This window comes from Anastrepha ludens, chromosome 4 (genome assembly GCF_028408465.1).
Source record: "Anastrepha ludens isolate Willacy chromosome 4, idAnaLude1.1, whole genome shotgun sequence".
Taxonomy (NCBI): domain Eukaryota; kingdom Metazoa; phylum Arthropoda; class Insecta; order Diptera; family Tephritidae; genus Anastrepha; species Anastrepha ludens.
This window is the reverse complement of record NC_071500.1, coordinates 33,075,189-33,091,737: the sequence shown is the minus strand read 5'-3', so window position 1 is coordinate 33,091,737 and position 16,549 is coordinate 33,075,189. Positions and strand designations below refer to the sequence as shown.

The following is a 16,549-nucleotide window of genomic DNA, read 5'->3' as shown; positions in this document are numbered from 1 at the left end:
CCATTTTCATTCGACTCAAGCATTTGTGGAACTAGATTATTAGGTGTCAGAAGTACACCAGTTGTTCTTGCTAGGTCATCGCGTTGCTTAACCTGGTGCAATAAAAAGCCACATATTCGACCGTCTCCTCTTCGTCCAAGCATTCTGGGCAATAAGGACTACCAGCCAAGTCTAGGCGATGCACTTAATAGCTTAATAGTTAGGAAGAAATCAAAGTCTCCGTGTTTTCGATGGATCCACTCGTCCATCCGTGGGATCAAGCTATGCGTCCACCGGTCTTTTGATGACTGGTCCCATTTTGATTGCCAGTCAGCTATCGAGGCAGAACATTCTGCTTGTTTGAGTTCCTCTATCGGCTACGTATCTTGCGAAGTACAGTACAACATCTTCCGCAAGTTTGCCCAGATGTATATAGGCGTTTTACTAGCTACGACGCAGATTGCATTATCCGACACCGTTCTATAAGCACATGCGGTCCTCAACGCGCTTGTTCTACTGACCTGCAGTACTTCTTTAAAATCACACTTTTTTGCTTTAGCTCAGATTGGAGAGGCGTATAGTATTATGGAAAGAATTTTTCTCCTGGCACCCTGTGGTTCTCCTATGTTCGGTAGCATGCCCATAAGTGTGTTGTTAACCTTTGTCGCCTTCACACTAACAGCTGTAAGATGTTCTCTGAAAGTTAGTCTGGCATCAATGTGCACGCCAAGATATTTTATAGACTTCTGGGATTATCTATCGTGAACACCAACTGATATTGACAGACGTTTCTTTCTGCTTGCTCCGGCTGATCAGCACCAGTTCTGTTTTTTTATCAGTTAGCTCCAGGCTGGCGACTCCCAAATCATCGCCCTACTGACTTCCATCTAGCGATATCTCCTTTATTGGTAAACAGTGCCTCACTGACGATGCATGCATGTACATATGTATATGATACTTCAGCAACGCAACGGAGGAAAACAACCCACCACCAATCACAAGCTCGTACTACACTTACTTGCATTTGACACTTGTGAATTAAGCAGCTGAAATAAATACAGTGGCCGACAGCATGATGCAAAGAATAATGAGATGGCACCCATCGTGGTCCCGTTACTTTGCGCTCAGCGAATTTGACAACTAGTTACGTGATTTTAGCTCCAGTATGGCCAGATTACCATTTTCGTAACTTGATTTAGCATTTTTTTTTTGTTATTTTTATTATTTTTTGTCTCGGAGTTTTAGTTCATTCCACATGACATTTTTCTAGCCTATTCTAATTAAAAGTAATGTTTATAATTTTGTAAAATATACATTTTTTAATAATTATTTAAATAATTCACTCAGTTTTATTTAGCTTTACTTTTTTTTAACATCTGGTGGCATTGCCCGTGATTGCCGGTGTTGTTGGTGTTCTTCTGCTTTCGGCAGTCAAATCTCTCTCTCGCTACTGCAGAGTTGCCTAGCTTTGGATATAAAAACGCACTAAATGCCAATTTAAAGAAAATAAAACACGAAATTTTTATTGTGTTACTTAAATAACTTTGTATGCGTGACAAATTGTCTGTAGAATGTGCGTTTTTTTTAAATAAATGTGTTATGCTTATGCATAATTTAATTTATGAGTTTTTTTTGTTAAGCGAGACTCTTTTATTAAGGGAACGATTTTTTTGCTATATTTGAAGTTATGTAACTAGATAAGGTACTCTTTTTGTAAAAATGTCAGTATGGTTTCTTTAGTATTTTCTGGTATTTTGTTGCTTATTTTTACTATGAATACACCTCTTGATGCTCTATGTCTCACTAAGGATTGATGACCGGAAGAAACGATTACACCTCTATGGTTTTAATTCGCATTCAATAAATTCAAAGGCTTTTTAAAATGTGTAAAAAGGTGTTCAATCTTAAGAAAAGTTGAGAGCGGGGCATTTAATATTTTTGCATAGCCTTAAATGGAGCCAAAAATTAAATTTGCACTTTCAAATTATCAAATTTTATAGGAGTAAAAAAATTTTCATTAGCACTAAAATCTTCTCAGAGTGGCCTTTTTTAAACTTCTTTTGTATAATAATACAGTTTTTTTTTAACCTAAAGTTTCGCTAGCCTTAAATTAAAAACAAAAAGAAACAAACAGCAAACTTAAAAATTGTCGCATTTTCGGTATAAAAAAGCACTAAATTTATTGCGAAGAGAAAATGGTTGGCAATACTGCTCAACTCAGCAAACGTGACGTCACGTACGCTCTGATGGGCGCAATCTTGTTTCTATCATCCTTGGCCGACAGAAGTCTACATACACCCCTCCCTTTCGTTGTTTACAATGTACAAACACTTTGCTTAAAAATGTGTTTATGCAATTTCATTTGAAATCTCTTTCTAATCGACTTAACAAAAACTAATCCATTCTTTAACATAAAACAACACAGTTATGCTAAAAAAACGCAAAAACGGCGTTGACAAAAGTGCACATACAGATCCGGTTTCCTAGCTTGTACTCTGATGTCCTATGTTGTGATAACGGTAAAATACCGTTTGTCTATTTCTTTCCTTTCCTTATGTTTATTGCTTTGCTAATATTGATTTCAGTTGCAATTTAAAAACTTAAGCATCTACAATGGCTCCTCGAAAATAAATATCAGTTGACGTTTGAAATTTAGTTAATCAGCACAGAAAAGAAAAAAACAAAAAAACAACAAAAAACAAAACAAAACAACAATCTTAAACTTAAGTCGTGCAACAGTCCAGACCATTGTGAAAAACATTAAAAATAGTGGTTTCACGTCAGCTTGATTCTATAAGAAGTGGACAAAAATCCAAAAGTTGCTGCTCCCAAATTGGCCGAAAATATAGCAAGCTCATCCAACAAGTGTGTTCATTCAAGAACAATTCAAAGAGCTCTGAACAAAAACGGCTTTCATAGTAGAACAACACGAAAAAGTCCTCTTATTTCTGAAAAACAAACCGTAAACTTCGCCTGGAGTTCGACAAAGCACACAGGGAAAAGGGGGATGGATTTTTGGCAAAAAGTTTTGTTTACAGATGAGGCGAAGTTTAATATATTCGGTAGGGGTGGAAGAGCAAAAGTGTGGGGGGGGAAAAATACTGCACTGAGTCCGAAGGATTTGGTATCAACAGTGAAGCATGGTGGCGACAATATAATAGTTTGGGGAGCTGTTGCTGCATCTGGAGTTGGAAGATTAGTATTTATTGAAGGTAATATGGATCGTTATAAATAAAAAGCACTATTGGAAGTCAATCTGAAATCTTCGGTGGATGATTTGGGGCATGGTCCAGGTTGGGTCTTTCAACAGGACAACGATCCAAAGCACACAGCACACACTGTGAAGGATTGGCTGCTTTAAAATGCTCCAAGACAATTAAATACACCACCGCAAAGCCCAGATTTGAATATTATTGAACATGTCTGCGAAATTTTAGATCGAAAAATTAGCAAAGAACCGATTTCAAGCGCTTCAGTACTCAAAGAACGACTAATATAGGGTGGGCCATGTAAAATTTGCTTTTTGAATCGGCTATAAAAAAAAACTAATCAATATTTTTTCAAACTTTTGTTTTTATTTTGAAGATTGAACATTGTCATGTATGAATGAAAAATAATATCGTTCCAATAACTGCCACGACTGGCTTTACAGTAGGCCATTCGATCAACCCAATTTTTAAGCACATTTTCGATTGTTTGGGCTCCGATTTCATGAATGCCAACTTCGATTTCGAGTTTTAAAGCATCAATCATCTCTGGATGGTTCGCATAGCATTTGTCCTTAACGGCTTCCCACAAAAAATAGTCCAACGGGTTTAAACCGATGTGAAAATGAGCTTCATCAGAAAAGATGATTTTTCGGTAAAAATGCTCATCTTCGGTCAAACGATTTTCTGCCCATTGAGCGAAAACGCATTGGATGGTCATTAGGCTTCAGTTCTTGCACCAATTGAACTTTGTAAGCCTTCATACCGAGGTCTTTATGCAAAATTCTGCTCAAAGAAGTGCGTGAAATGTTCAATTCTTGAGAACGATGACGAGTTGAGATTGTTAGATGTTCACGCACATTTTCGGCTACAGCAGCAATGTTTTAGGGTGTACGCACTGTAGGAGACCGTTTACTTGTTGTTTTATCCATTAACGATCCTCTTTCACGAACACGATTAACAAATTGATCCACAAACTGTCTTGTTGACAAATCTTTTTTTTGGAATTTTGTTTTCAAATTTCTCACAGTTTGAGTAGAAGACTCACCACTTTGGAAATAGGTTTTCAATATTTCCCAATTTTGTTCACGCGTATAGCGTCCCATTTCGTAAATGTCAAACCTTTAAGTAAATTATGAACACATTTGACATGTCATTTGTGTTACCATTCTAAAAAAAATAAGTGGTTCAGAAAGTAAACGCTATATGGCCCACCCTGTAGAAGCTTGAAACAATATAACTTCTGCAGAGTTAACTAATTTAGTCACATCGACGCCACGACGACTTCAAGGTGTAATAGATGCTATTGGTGGACCAACTTAATACTAAAAAGCAATATTACTTATAGTTAAGTGAAGTCTTTCACACTGGAGTAAGATACTTGTGTACTGTAGGTAGACTTTTGTCAACGTTGCTTTTTGGGTTTTTTGCCATAGCTTTGCTATTTTTTGTTAATGTATGGATTTTTTTTAAGTTTATAATGATTAGAAAAAGCTTTCAAATAAAACTGTGTAAACACATTTTTCAGTGAAGTTTTTGAACTTTCAATCCAGTGGAAATGGGGGGTGTATGTAGACTTTTGTCGGTTACTGTATGTATATGAACAGACACGCAATGGAGCACGTAAAGCTCAAAATAAAGATTTCAAGCACACGCAACTTTTTATTTAGTTAAAAAGTTATTGAGAAACAAAATTGGATGATTCATTTTGCGCCACAATGAACGATACCGTGGCTTATTGTATATGACATCGGTTATATTATTTTCAGTTCGTAATTAATTCGCAAAAAAAAACATGAATAATTTATTATTATTAACTGCTTTTATTAATACATTTATTTAATTTTATATAAAAACATACATCGATACATTTTTGTTTTTAATATTGCTTATATTAAATATACAAAAAAATAATTAAGTGAAAATAATTAAAGAACTTATCGTGGCAAAAGCAAATATAAAATACGAAATCAATTACGGTACTTAATTCATATTAATTAATTATTAATAAAGCATTTAATTGCACAAATAATGGAGGAAATGCCTTTTATATCAATATTGGACTTGGATTTGCATTTAATTGCATAGGGAAGACACAAGAAGTAACTAACTACGGACTTTGATTATTGCGTATTTTTGTTTTATTATAAAGTTGTTTGCTAATAAAATTCGCGCATCTTACATAAGAAAATTGTAAAAACAATGCTAGAATAATTTAAATAAAATAATAAAACGCTACGATAAGGGTTTGTGCACATGGAAAATTCGGGGAAAAAAATATAAAAAAACTGGAAAACGATTGATTATTCGTTCTCTACTAGCCTAGACAGATGGTGGACCTGATTGGGCTTAACGACGTAATTTGAAATTGCCTCAGGAGTGATGTAAGTGCAACTTATGCGAATAAACTACTAGACTTAATTCCAATAAATTACCCAGATTAGGTGGATTTTCGATGGCAACATTTCCGAAGAGTGACAGTTAATATCTATTGTGAGTGCACAATGATGAAACTTTTAAAGAGAAGAACAAAGACTGGATGAGAAACTACAATTTAGGATTTTTTAATAAATAATTATTTCTTAGTATCAGAGCAGTTAATATTAGTATTTGTTGGCTGTTGTTCATCTTTTACTGACAAAACAATCCAATAAGCAAATCAGCTGTTCACTAATCCACATAACAACCGTCTGTCACACTACATTTTTGGCCAGAATAAATTGCGCCGCCAATCCCGATTAACGCCGCCGTCTGTCTAGACTATAGCATCATGATTCAATTATAGAATCGTGCTATAACATGCCAATTTTCAGTTTTTTTGTTGGATCTTGGTTATAAATTTTAAAACATAAAAATTGTTAAGCTAGACGTGACACAAAGAAGCGGGTATCGAATGAAAGGCAATTAAGGAAACATTTTTCTTTATTTTTCTTTTGCAGCAAAAAATTTGTCGCTTACACCCAGTTGGGTGTTTGGCCGAGCTCCTCCTCCTCCTATTTGTGGAGTGATTTTTGTTGTTGTTCCACAAGAGGGAAAAGCCAAGAGAGAAAAGTAAAGTTTTAAGCCAACTACGAACGGCAAATGGGTTTTTATGAGAAGCTTTTCCCATTGCTTGCCGAGGTGTTTTTCCCATTGGAGGTTTCCCATTGCATGCCGAGGTGCGTCGGCTATTAGACACATTTTTCAAAATTTGTTCAGTATATAAAAAATTAGACTTAGTTTTTTGTGAAAATTTTATTTGCGTATACACATGGTAGAAAAAGTCTGCGTTCACCCACTGTTATAAAGTATTAAAATAATTTAACGTGTTTATCTTAAAACTCTCAGTTATTTCTTTTCACTTATTTCAAAGAAAATTATTCATAGAGGTTATGAACAAATTTTTTTGGAGTTTGAGCTGCGTCGTGTTCAGATAACGGGATTGTAGTACAGTTACTTAAATAGGCTAAGCAGAAAAAGTGTGCGTTCATTTCGAATAGTGACGATTATTTGCATGGCAATTACGTTAAATTAAATTTTAAATCATTCATGTAGTTGACGCGGTTAAGAACAAATCTAAAGAGGGAAAAATTGATATTAGAAATACATTTTTTGTTACTGTGGACCAAAGGCGAAAAGAAATAGATATTGGTGAAAGGAAAATCATTGTAAGCTTGTGGCAAAATAGTATGAGCTATCGGGAAATCGCGAAAATTGCTGGGAGGCAATACTCCTCGGTCCAAAGAGTAATAAACAACTTCAAGCAAACGAATTGTTTGGAGTCTAAGCCTCGTTCTGGGCGTCCAAAAAAACTGACGGAAAGAGAAGAACGCAACATAACTATTCTTGTGAATTCTAATCCACGACTAACAGCAAGCCGAATTTCAAAAGACATAGAAGTAAAATACCAAAAGAAAGTACATCCAGATACAGTAAGAAAAATTCGAAAAAGAATCGGATTTCACGGCAGAGTGGCCCGAGAAAAACCCTTCATATCGCGAGTAAATCGACTTAAGCGGATGGCTTTCGCCAAGGAATACGTAAACAAGCCACCTGAGTTTTGGAATAGTGTGATTTTTTCAGATGAGGGCAAGTTTTGCATTTTCGGGATAAAAAGTCGTAAAATTATTTGAAGGAAAAACGGAACGGCACTTGGAAAGCAAAATCTGGTGCCTACGGTAAAGCATGGGGGAGGAGGTGCCATGATATGGGGGTGTATGGCTAGTTCGGGCGTTGGAAATATGCAGTTTTTTGAGTCGATAATGAACAGACATGATTATCTCGATATTTTAAAAACGAATTTGTGAGAAAGTGCAATCAAACTGGGACTCGGTGAAAGATTTGTTTTCCAACAGGACAACGACCCGAAACACACAGCAGAGATTGTTAGGTTGTGGTTGTTGTATAATGTTCCAAAACAACTTCGCACACCCCCACAATCACCTGACCTTAACCCCATTGAGCACAAAAGCCGGGGATATCCAACTAGCTATTAATTTTAAAACATTTCTATGATCTTAAGTCTTTTATTTTATTATTATTGAAGTGAACGCAAACTTTTTCCGTTTAGTTTGAATGGCCTTTTTAATTTTATGTGATCTCATTTTAAATTTGATTTTGTTATTGGTAGCGAAATATGTGTGATAGTTACGTTTAAGTGAACTTAATAAAACTCATTAAAAAAATTTCTGAAATATTTATTGTTTTGAACTTTTTCTAATACAAAGAATATTTGCATAGGTGAACGCAGACTTTTTCTACTATGTGTATGTAATTTCATAATAAATTTCAATAATTGTTTGCTGCTTATAGTTTTATTGACCCTCCTTTGGACACTGTTTTTAAAACCTTCGGTTAAGCTCCCGGGCCGGGCCGTTTTTGGTCCTGTTAAAAGGTTTTATCCATTGATCGGCAGAAAATTAGTTTTTAGAAAGCTACCTGGAAGCTCAAGTTGTACGCTATAATAGAAATATGTTAAATTCACGTCCAAAGTCGAAAATGTATAGCCAGACCCAAGTGCCCAACGTAACCCTCCAATTTTCATTTATTAATTGCATTGTTTATTTATTACAATATTTTAGAGAGGCGATTCGCTCTTTGGCGTAGCGAGAAAACTGGGCTTGTCTCGTACAAAAAAAAAAAATAATAAATAAATAAAATACAAAAAAAAAAAAAAAAAAAAAAAAAAAATTAATAAATAAAAAACAAAAATTAATAAATAAAAAAGAAAGAAAAAATAAATAAATAAATAAAAAACAAAAATTAATAAATAAAAAACAAACAAAAAAATTAAAAACAAAAACAAAAAATAAAATAAAAATAAAAACACACAACAACAAAGGCATTGCTTAACAAAAATAAATAAATAAAAAACAAAAATTAATAAATAAAAAACAAAAACAAAAATTAAAAAAAAAAAACAAAAAAATTAAAAAATAAAAAAACACAACAACAAAGGCATTGCTTAACAAAATCTAGCTTGAAAAACGTTGTTTTTACTTTCAAATCAACGAACGTAGGGGCTGTATTTATACTTTTGTCCATCACTGTACCGTCAATAAATCAATTGTCAAAATTACATCCTGAAAGCTCAATTTTGACTTCCTTTATTTTTGCAACACAAATTTCGCACACATTTTAGTTTAGTTTAAATATTTATTTTCCTAATTTCCGTAGCTTTTTTATGGGGAGCTAACAAAAACCAGATCAAAGACACAAAATTTACTCTTTCCCGGAATTGTTTGTTCAACATGTGGCAGGCGGATACGTTACTCTCGAAATATTTATGTAGCAGGAACATTTGCTCATCGACGGCTAGAGGAAAGGGTGGTGCAGCAGCGGTGGCTGACAAATCTTATTTATTATATTTATTTACCTACATTTTCAACAATTCTCACTTCTCATGTTGCTGAATGTGTGTGCCAGTGCGCGTCACCAATTAATACCGTCGACCAGCGTCGTTGACCTTGCGGGGTTAGCGGTGAAAATTACTTAAATTCTTTACTGATTGCCGAACAGAGACGTTTTTTATGGGTACGAGTTCGGGCTATGTATGCGCTTATGTTTGGGGGAAAGGTACACACTTACAAATGTGCATATGTATGTATGTATATGCTCATATATGTATATGTGAATCCAAAAAAACAAAACAAAAAATAGCAAAATTCGAATAACTTGATTAATGAGTTGGTATCGATTTGTCAGCTCATCTTACCAGCCAAGAAGGCAGATAAATTATTTTTATATCCATTTTGCTTTTATTAAATTTATTATTTCAACTGTTGCAGCTGGTACAAGCATAAATGATATTATTATTTCTTTTTTTGTATATATACGTCATTGAATTTAGTTTCTAATATAAATTCATACATACATACATATATCTAGAAACATGCACATACATACATACAAACACGTTTGGGTTTCATGTGTTTAGGTGCGACGGCGACATTTTCCGTGACACATACTTGATTTGCTTGCCTTTTTATTTACACAAAGTCTCGCACAAAACTGTAGTTGTTGTAGTAATAATTCATTCTTACAATACATTTTTTTTAAAGCTTCATTGAGTATTTTATGAACTAAATTTCTGAATTACTTTTACATTGCCTAGATTTCACACATACAAGCGTATGCCTTATGCTGGGTCGGCAGAAAAGTTTTCTAATAAGCCTCTTCAAGCCTTTCCAAGAGAAGCTTACATCGAGTGGACATTAGCATCTCGCAAATTTCCACCCAGATCATAACCTTTTTTCATTTATGAGCCAATTTAGTTACAATCTTTACTTTTTTATTTTGGAACCGCCCTGTCTTAAGCTGCAATTAGTGGTGCCATAGCCATAACGCCAGAGCCGTAACCATAACCATAGCCGCAATATTACAGCCTGTGCCGATTAGGCATTCCGAACCATAAACAGCTGATATTGAAGTAGAATTAATGACAATAATGTGAATAAGTCAATTAATTTTTCGTCGTTCATTTCTAACATTCAAATTTTTATCGTAAATGTCAAAACAAATATAAATCATTTCACGGCTGCTTGCGGTTACGGGGCAAAACCAAAATTCAACAGATACATACAGCTATGATTATGGTTACGGCGCTATGGTGCGACACCTCTAATGGTACACATTGATGCCCATACGTTTGATCACAACAACTGATTGCTATGGTTACGGTTATGGCTAAGGTACGGCACCACTAATCGCAGCAGGCATGCGCACATATGCCAACATTTGTGGTGCTCACACTCACCAACGTAAACATATGCCCGTATCAGCTGACATGATGAAACTAATGAGAGGCGCATGTAAATCAATTCTCACCACCGCTCCGTTCCGTACTATCGTAGATAGTTGTTTCATCGTGTCAGCTGATACGGGCGTACAGGCGCACTATAAGCCAGATGCTCTCTGCTCAAGCCTGCATGAACTACACTTGAAAAGCGCGCTGTGCAGCAATGAAACAATAATCAGAAGAGATTTTCTAACCACTAGATGCTGTAAGGAAAACAAATTTTAGTTCACTATAACATTTGTACATACAAATGTTCACATATGAAACCAAAGTAGTCATTCTTCAAAGACTTTTTCTTAAGATTTGCCATTTTTCAAGTAGACAGGCGTACAAATTTACGTGATAGAACAAGGCTTTTAAATTATGGAAACTTATAATAAAGATGGTCGATCTTTAAAAATAACATACATATAGCAAAATTAAAATTTTTTGTTAGAAATAATCAGCCGAATGAGTCGAAAATTCAAAGGTTGGTGGGAAAATTTCAAAAAAACTGGTTCTGTCGAGTTTAGAAAAAGGACTGGCAGACCAAAAGATAGACGTCCTGTTGAGCATTTTGCTGCTATAGTGTAGTGTTGTTGAACAGCCTGCAACATCAATTAGGCATTCATGCAGTGACTGTTTGGCGAGTTTTACCTGCAGCGGCCATTTAAATGATGTCATTTTTCACACACAATTGTTAAGCGCCGCATTTTGAATAATTTTTAACGAAACCTGAAAGAATCCATATTTTTACATGTTTCAGTTTAAAACAACATCTAGTCGCGTCTTTTAAAAGACCCCTTACAAAAAATTGTCTCTGTACAAAATAAAATTTACAGCTACTGCCCATAGTAATAGGATACTAATAGGTAACTCTGTGTAAACACACATTTTGCACCATTGAAAGTTGTAATGAATGGAATAACCACCGCTTGAGAAGATATAATAGAATATTTCTTTAAGTACTACAACAAATAACAATAACAAAATCGCTACAAGAAAATTGATATTTTTCTAGTATTACCTTGTTTATGCCCGCTACTGTAAATTACTGATTTTAAAATAAAAACGGTTTTTTTGTGGAAGATAACGGAAAAACATTAGCAAAATAATTTTTAAAAGTTGTTAATAATTTTATGCTCTCTACTGTGTATTACTGATTTTAAAATAATTTTCTTTTGTGATATAGCAGAATAACAATAATTTGTTTTACTTTTTTTTTCAGTGATAAAATTGCATGTACCACCACTGTATATCACTGAATTGATTTGAGAAACAACAGAATAACGTGAGTACAATTTACTTTTCAATGTTGTTTATAATTTTAAGTCCGCTACTGTATATTACAAAGAATGTTAATGTTAAGGAATGGAAAATTTTACATTTTATTGTTATTACAAAGAGCGTTTAAAAAACCGTTTAAAATATAACAGAATAACATTAAAAAAAATTATTTTTTTTTCAGTGGCAACATTTCCATGTCCGCAGCTGTATATTACTAACACACACATTGGGTTAGAAAAATAACAGAATAGAATAATTTTTTTTTTGTTTTCTGAAGTGGTAAAATTTGTCTGCCCTCTGCCTGTACTGTACGTTACTGATTTCCCCATAAAAAATGTTTACCAAAAAGGTTTCCGATTGGGAAGTAGCAGAACATCAAAAATTTAAAGTTGTTTTCAGTGGTAACATTTGTATGCCCGATACTGTATATTACTGATTTTCATACGAAAAAATGTTTTTGTTTGAGAGATAACGGAAAAACGTCAGACATTTTTTTTGTTTCTTTATTGTTGCTATTTATATGTATATTACCAAAAAATTTTCATTTGAAAAATTGCAGAATGGAATTAAAAAAAAAAATTTTCAGTAGCAACATTTGAATACCCGCTTCTGTATATGACTGATTTCCATATAAAAAATGTTTTCGTTTGGGAAATAACAGAATAACATTAAAAAAATTTAATTTATTTTCAGTGGTAATATTTTTATGCCCGCCGCTGTATATTTCCAAACAAAGTTTCGTTTATAAATTAGAATTCAAACATTTTATTTTATTTTTCAGGGGTAACATTTGCATGCTCACTGCTGTATATTACTGATTTCCACATAAAAAAATATTTTTGTTTGAGAAACAACGGAAAAATTAATTTTTTCAATGTAGTTAATATTTTACGGCCGCAACTGTATATTGCCAAATGTTTTCGTTTGACAAATAGTAGAAAAAGATAAAAAAAAAAATAATTATTTAAGTGGTAACATTTGTATGCACGCAGCTGTATATTTCCAAAAACGATTAGAATTAGTTTTTTTTCAGTAGCAACATTTGTATGCCCGCTACAGTAAATTACTTAATAACGTCAGTGAAATTAATTTTTTAAGGTTGTTAATACTTTTATGTCCACTACTGTAAGTTTCAAAACTATATTTTTAATATTTTTATTTTATAAATTTTGCTAATTTTTCAATTATTTTAGTTATAAATTCAAAACAAATGTTCATCCAAAAACAAAAATAAGCGTAAACTAATTTACAAATAAAAAAAGAACAATTCTCATTTGAGCATCACTCGATTGCCTACAAATAAAAATAATATCTTTCGAGCATCGCTCGATTGCTTGCCTGGAGCACAACTGCAAATGCGCCCTCTCTTCGACTACACACACACACACGACCGACTGGTTCCGTTTGGTGGAGAAAAAAATTCCGACTGAAATTAAGCGAGTTAAGCCCTGCTTTGGTCTGATTCTTTCCATATTTCTTTATTAAAGTATGACTACAGGTTTTTGCATTATGTGTGTGTGTGTGAAGTACTCATATTAAACATGCAAACTAAACAAAAAGAAAATAAAATCATAAAAACAAGAATAAAAATTAGAATGACAGATATGCGCGCTGCTGCCTACGCGCATACTTTGACATAATTGTTTACATGCATGTACATACACATTTATGAATGTTAAAGTTAAGTAAATATGTATTTACAATAACAAAAGTGCATTTATTAGTTATTCAAAACAATTATTATTCCGCTGATTTTCCACTTTCGCGATTTTTCATTTGCCTCATCTACCTGCTGACAAATAACACATGTACATACATACATATGCATTCGTATTCGTGCATACACTTTTACATGAAATAATTTAACAATTTATGCTTAACTTATTTTCTTTCTTTCTTTTGAGTTCGTGAAGAAATTCACTTTGTCTTCTTTTAATCCTTCAACGTGGCTTTTGTTTACTTCTCCATTTCATCTTGCATTTGGAACGGTGAACAGCTGGGCATCGACTTACAACAACGAACATTTGCGTGATCGCTTGACGCGCATCACCGGGCACAACACCGAACGTATGGCCTCGTCGAAGACCGTTTTCAAACCCTTTTGCGTCAGCGCCGAACATTCCAGATATTTGACAGCACCAATTTCTTTGGCCATAGCCAAGCCCTGTGGGTAGGTGATGGGTGTGAGTTTCTTCTCCTTCAGCTTTTCAATAGTAGCCTTATCATCGCGCAAATCTAATTTCGTGCCAACCAAAATGATCGGTACATTGGGGCAGTGATGACGTACTTCTGGATACCATTTGGCGCGTACATTCTCAAAAGAGGCCGGATTCACAAGTGAAAAGCATATGAGAAAAACATCAGTCTGCGGGTAGGAGAGTGGACGCAAACGATCGTAATCCTCTTGACCGGCTGTATCCCAAAGACCCAGGTTAATGGGTTTCGCATCGACCATCACATTGGCGGAGTAATTATCGAAGACGGTGGGTATATACTCGCCAGGGAAGGCATTTGTGGTGTAACTAATGAGTAGGCAAGTCTTACCCACGGCACCATCGCCGACGACGACGCACTTGATGGCCTGCATGGTGGGATGGGATGGCGGAAAAAACTTGTATTGTAGCTGTGCTTTAAGATTGGTGTGCCGAATGCTTTACTCTACTAGTTGATTATGTGGTTATCTTGGCAATTTTTGTTGTAACACTAGTGCCTTTTTTGCAGGCTGAATTCTGAGAATTTTCTGCTTGGTTTACCAGTTTTTCGCGTTGTTGGTGGATGTGTTGGAGTTGACGTGTCTGCAGCGTTACTGCGGGTGGTGGGGGACCCCCACTCTGACTATCTGATTCAATTGGTTGCTTAATTACTCGTTTCTACCTTCCTTTATCCGTGTGCGGCTGGACTGTGTGTGTGTGTGTTGGTATGCAATAATGTTGATTTGCTCACTATTTTTCGCTATCTAAAAAATTTTTATTTCACTTTTTTCGTTTGACCTCCTAATTAAAGCCAATCAGTTTACTATAGTTGCTGCTATTGCTGCGATTACACAACTTCTTATATTAAAATTCATAAAATTTTTGCTTCAAACACGTTTCAACACAATTTCAATGTCAACAAAGCGCGGCACACAGCTACTTTTCGACTACTGACCATTTGTTATTGTTTTTATTTAATTTCTTGAAAAATTGCCAATTTTTTGAGTGGCTGGCTTTTTATTCACATTTGTGTATGTGCATATGCATGTACTTCTATAATCCCGAGTCGCTTTTTGCCTTTCTTCAATACACTTTCAATCTTTGCAGTGGTCGTGACGATGACAGCACAGCAACACAGTGACAACACAAAAAACACACCCAAATGCTTTGCAATCTCTGCTAAAACTAAGCAACAAATACTACATGCAGTGCTGTGCTGTACGAACATCTGAGTGAGTAGGCCGCTAGTGTGTAGGTAGCGTAGAGATACAGAGATACTTTTAGTTGATCGTGTAGGAGACTGCTTACTCACTTTAACCGCAAGCAATATTAAGCAGGTTGATTCTTTTCCTCTAACAGTTAGTTTGCTGGTTTCTGCATTCAGTGATGTCAGTTTTGTCTCACTCTGATCTGATCGAGTGTTGATCGTTAAAATGAGAATACTTGCTAAGTGTTGGCGTTTAGTCACTCTCAGCAAGTGTTATAACAGTGTTGCCATCGCATATTTTTCCCTACGAAAGTATATCGAATAGTGCTAAAATTGAAATGAAATCCTACTAACAAGCGTTTTTCACAAAAACTTTAGGTAAAGTATCCGTACATGATTAGCCATTTAATGGTTACTACTAAATGTTTATGCTGCGTTGAAATATTATATCATTGAAAATGGAATAAAAATCAAATCACATCTCAACCACATTTTAGCTATTAGAGACCACGACAGAATTTGCAAGTATTCATTCGCTGCCCACCGAACCCAATTGCAGTAGTTCTAGCAATCTTATAAAACTCAACTTGTAAAAAGAGGCAACCTGCTTGGACTTGATTCTCCAAATTCTGTCTCAGACGCTTTCTTCGCGCAACAGAACACCGCATTTACCAGTACGCGGCATTAATTAGGCCACCATAAAGGTATATGAGCTGCCGAAGAGATTGTAAGGATTTGCGATATTTTTAAAAACATTTCGAATTGGTAATTAAATTACATCGAGGTTTGCACTTCGACCTCATGGTGCCAAAATTATTACAAATTACTTGTTACAGATCATAAGGAACTCATCGCAGTGCGACATAGTATACATAGTATACCTCGGCTTAGAAACCGCTATGTTAGTGTGGAAGCCTGTAAGCTTTTCTCAGTGGCTGTGGTTTGAATGTCTCTTTTTGAACTATCCGTGGCGAATGGCATCTCATCATCGCTTAAAACTATAGTAAATTCCTAGTAAATTTTGTCCGTAAAGATAATAACCCTTCGTCTACCACAAAAAAAAAAAAACTAATATTAACTACCGTTCAGATGGCAGTTTTCCTAAGAAAATTTGTACTTGCAATACCAATTAAAAAATATATATATAATTTTGGTAGAGTATTACATACACCATCACGGCTTGATATGGGAATACAACAAACCTTTTTTTCGGATTCATTGGACATAGCCGGTAGACAAAGGGTTAAACTTACTTATCCTCAATAACATATCATTGTTTGTAAAATTACGATATCACAATTTAGTAAATGTATAATGTGAATGATAAGAAGGAAGGAACATAGTTTTGTTTTTCTTTTGATAACACTTCAGTTTTCGGAATTATTTATGAATACTAATTATCTTCCTGCTTCAAACCAAACCG

The 16,549-nt window shown here is 34.7% G+C and overlaps 2 protein-coding genes across 3 annotated transcripts in view; one reads left to right on the top strand and one right to left on the bottom strand.

Moving 5' to 3' along the window:
• The window catches only part of LOC128861532 (putative mediator of RNA polymerase II transcription subunit 26), a 273,455-nt gene that overhangs the window by 123,085 nt on the left and 133,821 nt on the right, over nt 1-16,549 (top strand). For both annotated transcript variants that reach the window (XM_054099730.1, XM_054099731.1), the window contains exon 3: nt 11,669-11,731. The gene's annotated coding sequence lies outside the window, so the exon portion shown is untranslated. The remainder of the gene's footprint in view (nt 1-11,668; nt 11,732-16,549) is intronic.
• LOC128861535 (ras-related protein Rac1) lies at nt 12,546-15,120 on the bottom strand. Its single transcript, XM_054099735.1, has one exon. It carries the CDS (start codon nt 14,312-14,314, stop codon nt 13,736-13,738), a length of 579 nt encoding a protein of 192 aa, XP_053955710.1. The 5' UTR covers nt 14,315-15,120; the 3' UTR covers nt 12,546-13,735.

What these genes read in the sequence shown, in the direction of transcription:
- LOC128861535 (XM_054099735.1), bottom strand. Translation starts at nt 14,314, where the DNA reads ATGCAGGCCATCAAGTGCGTCGTCGTCGGCGATGGTGCCGTGGGTAAG.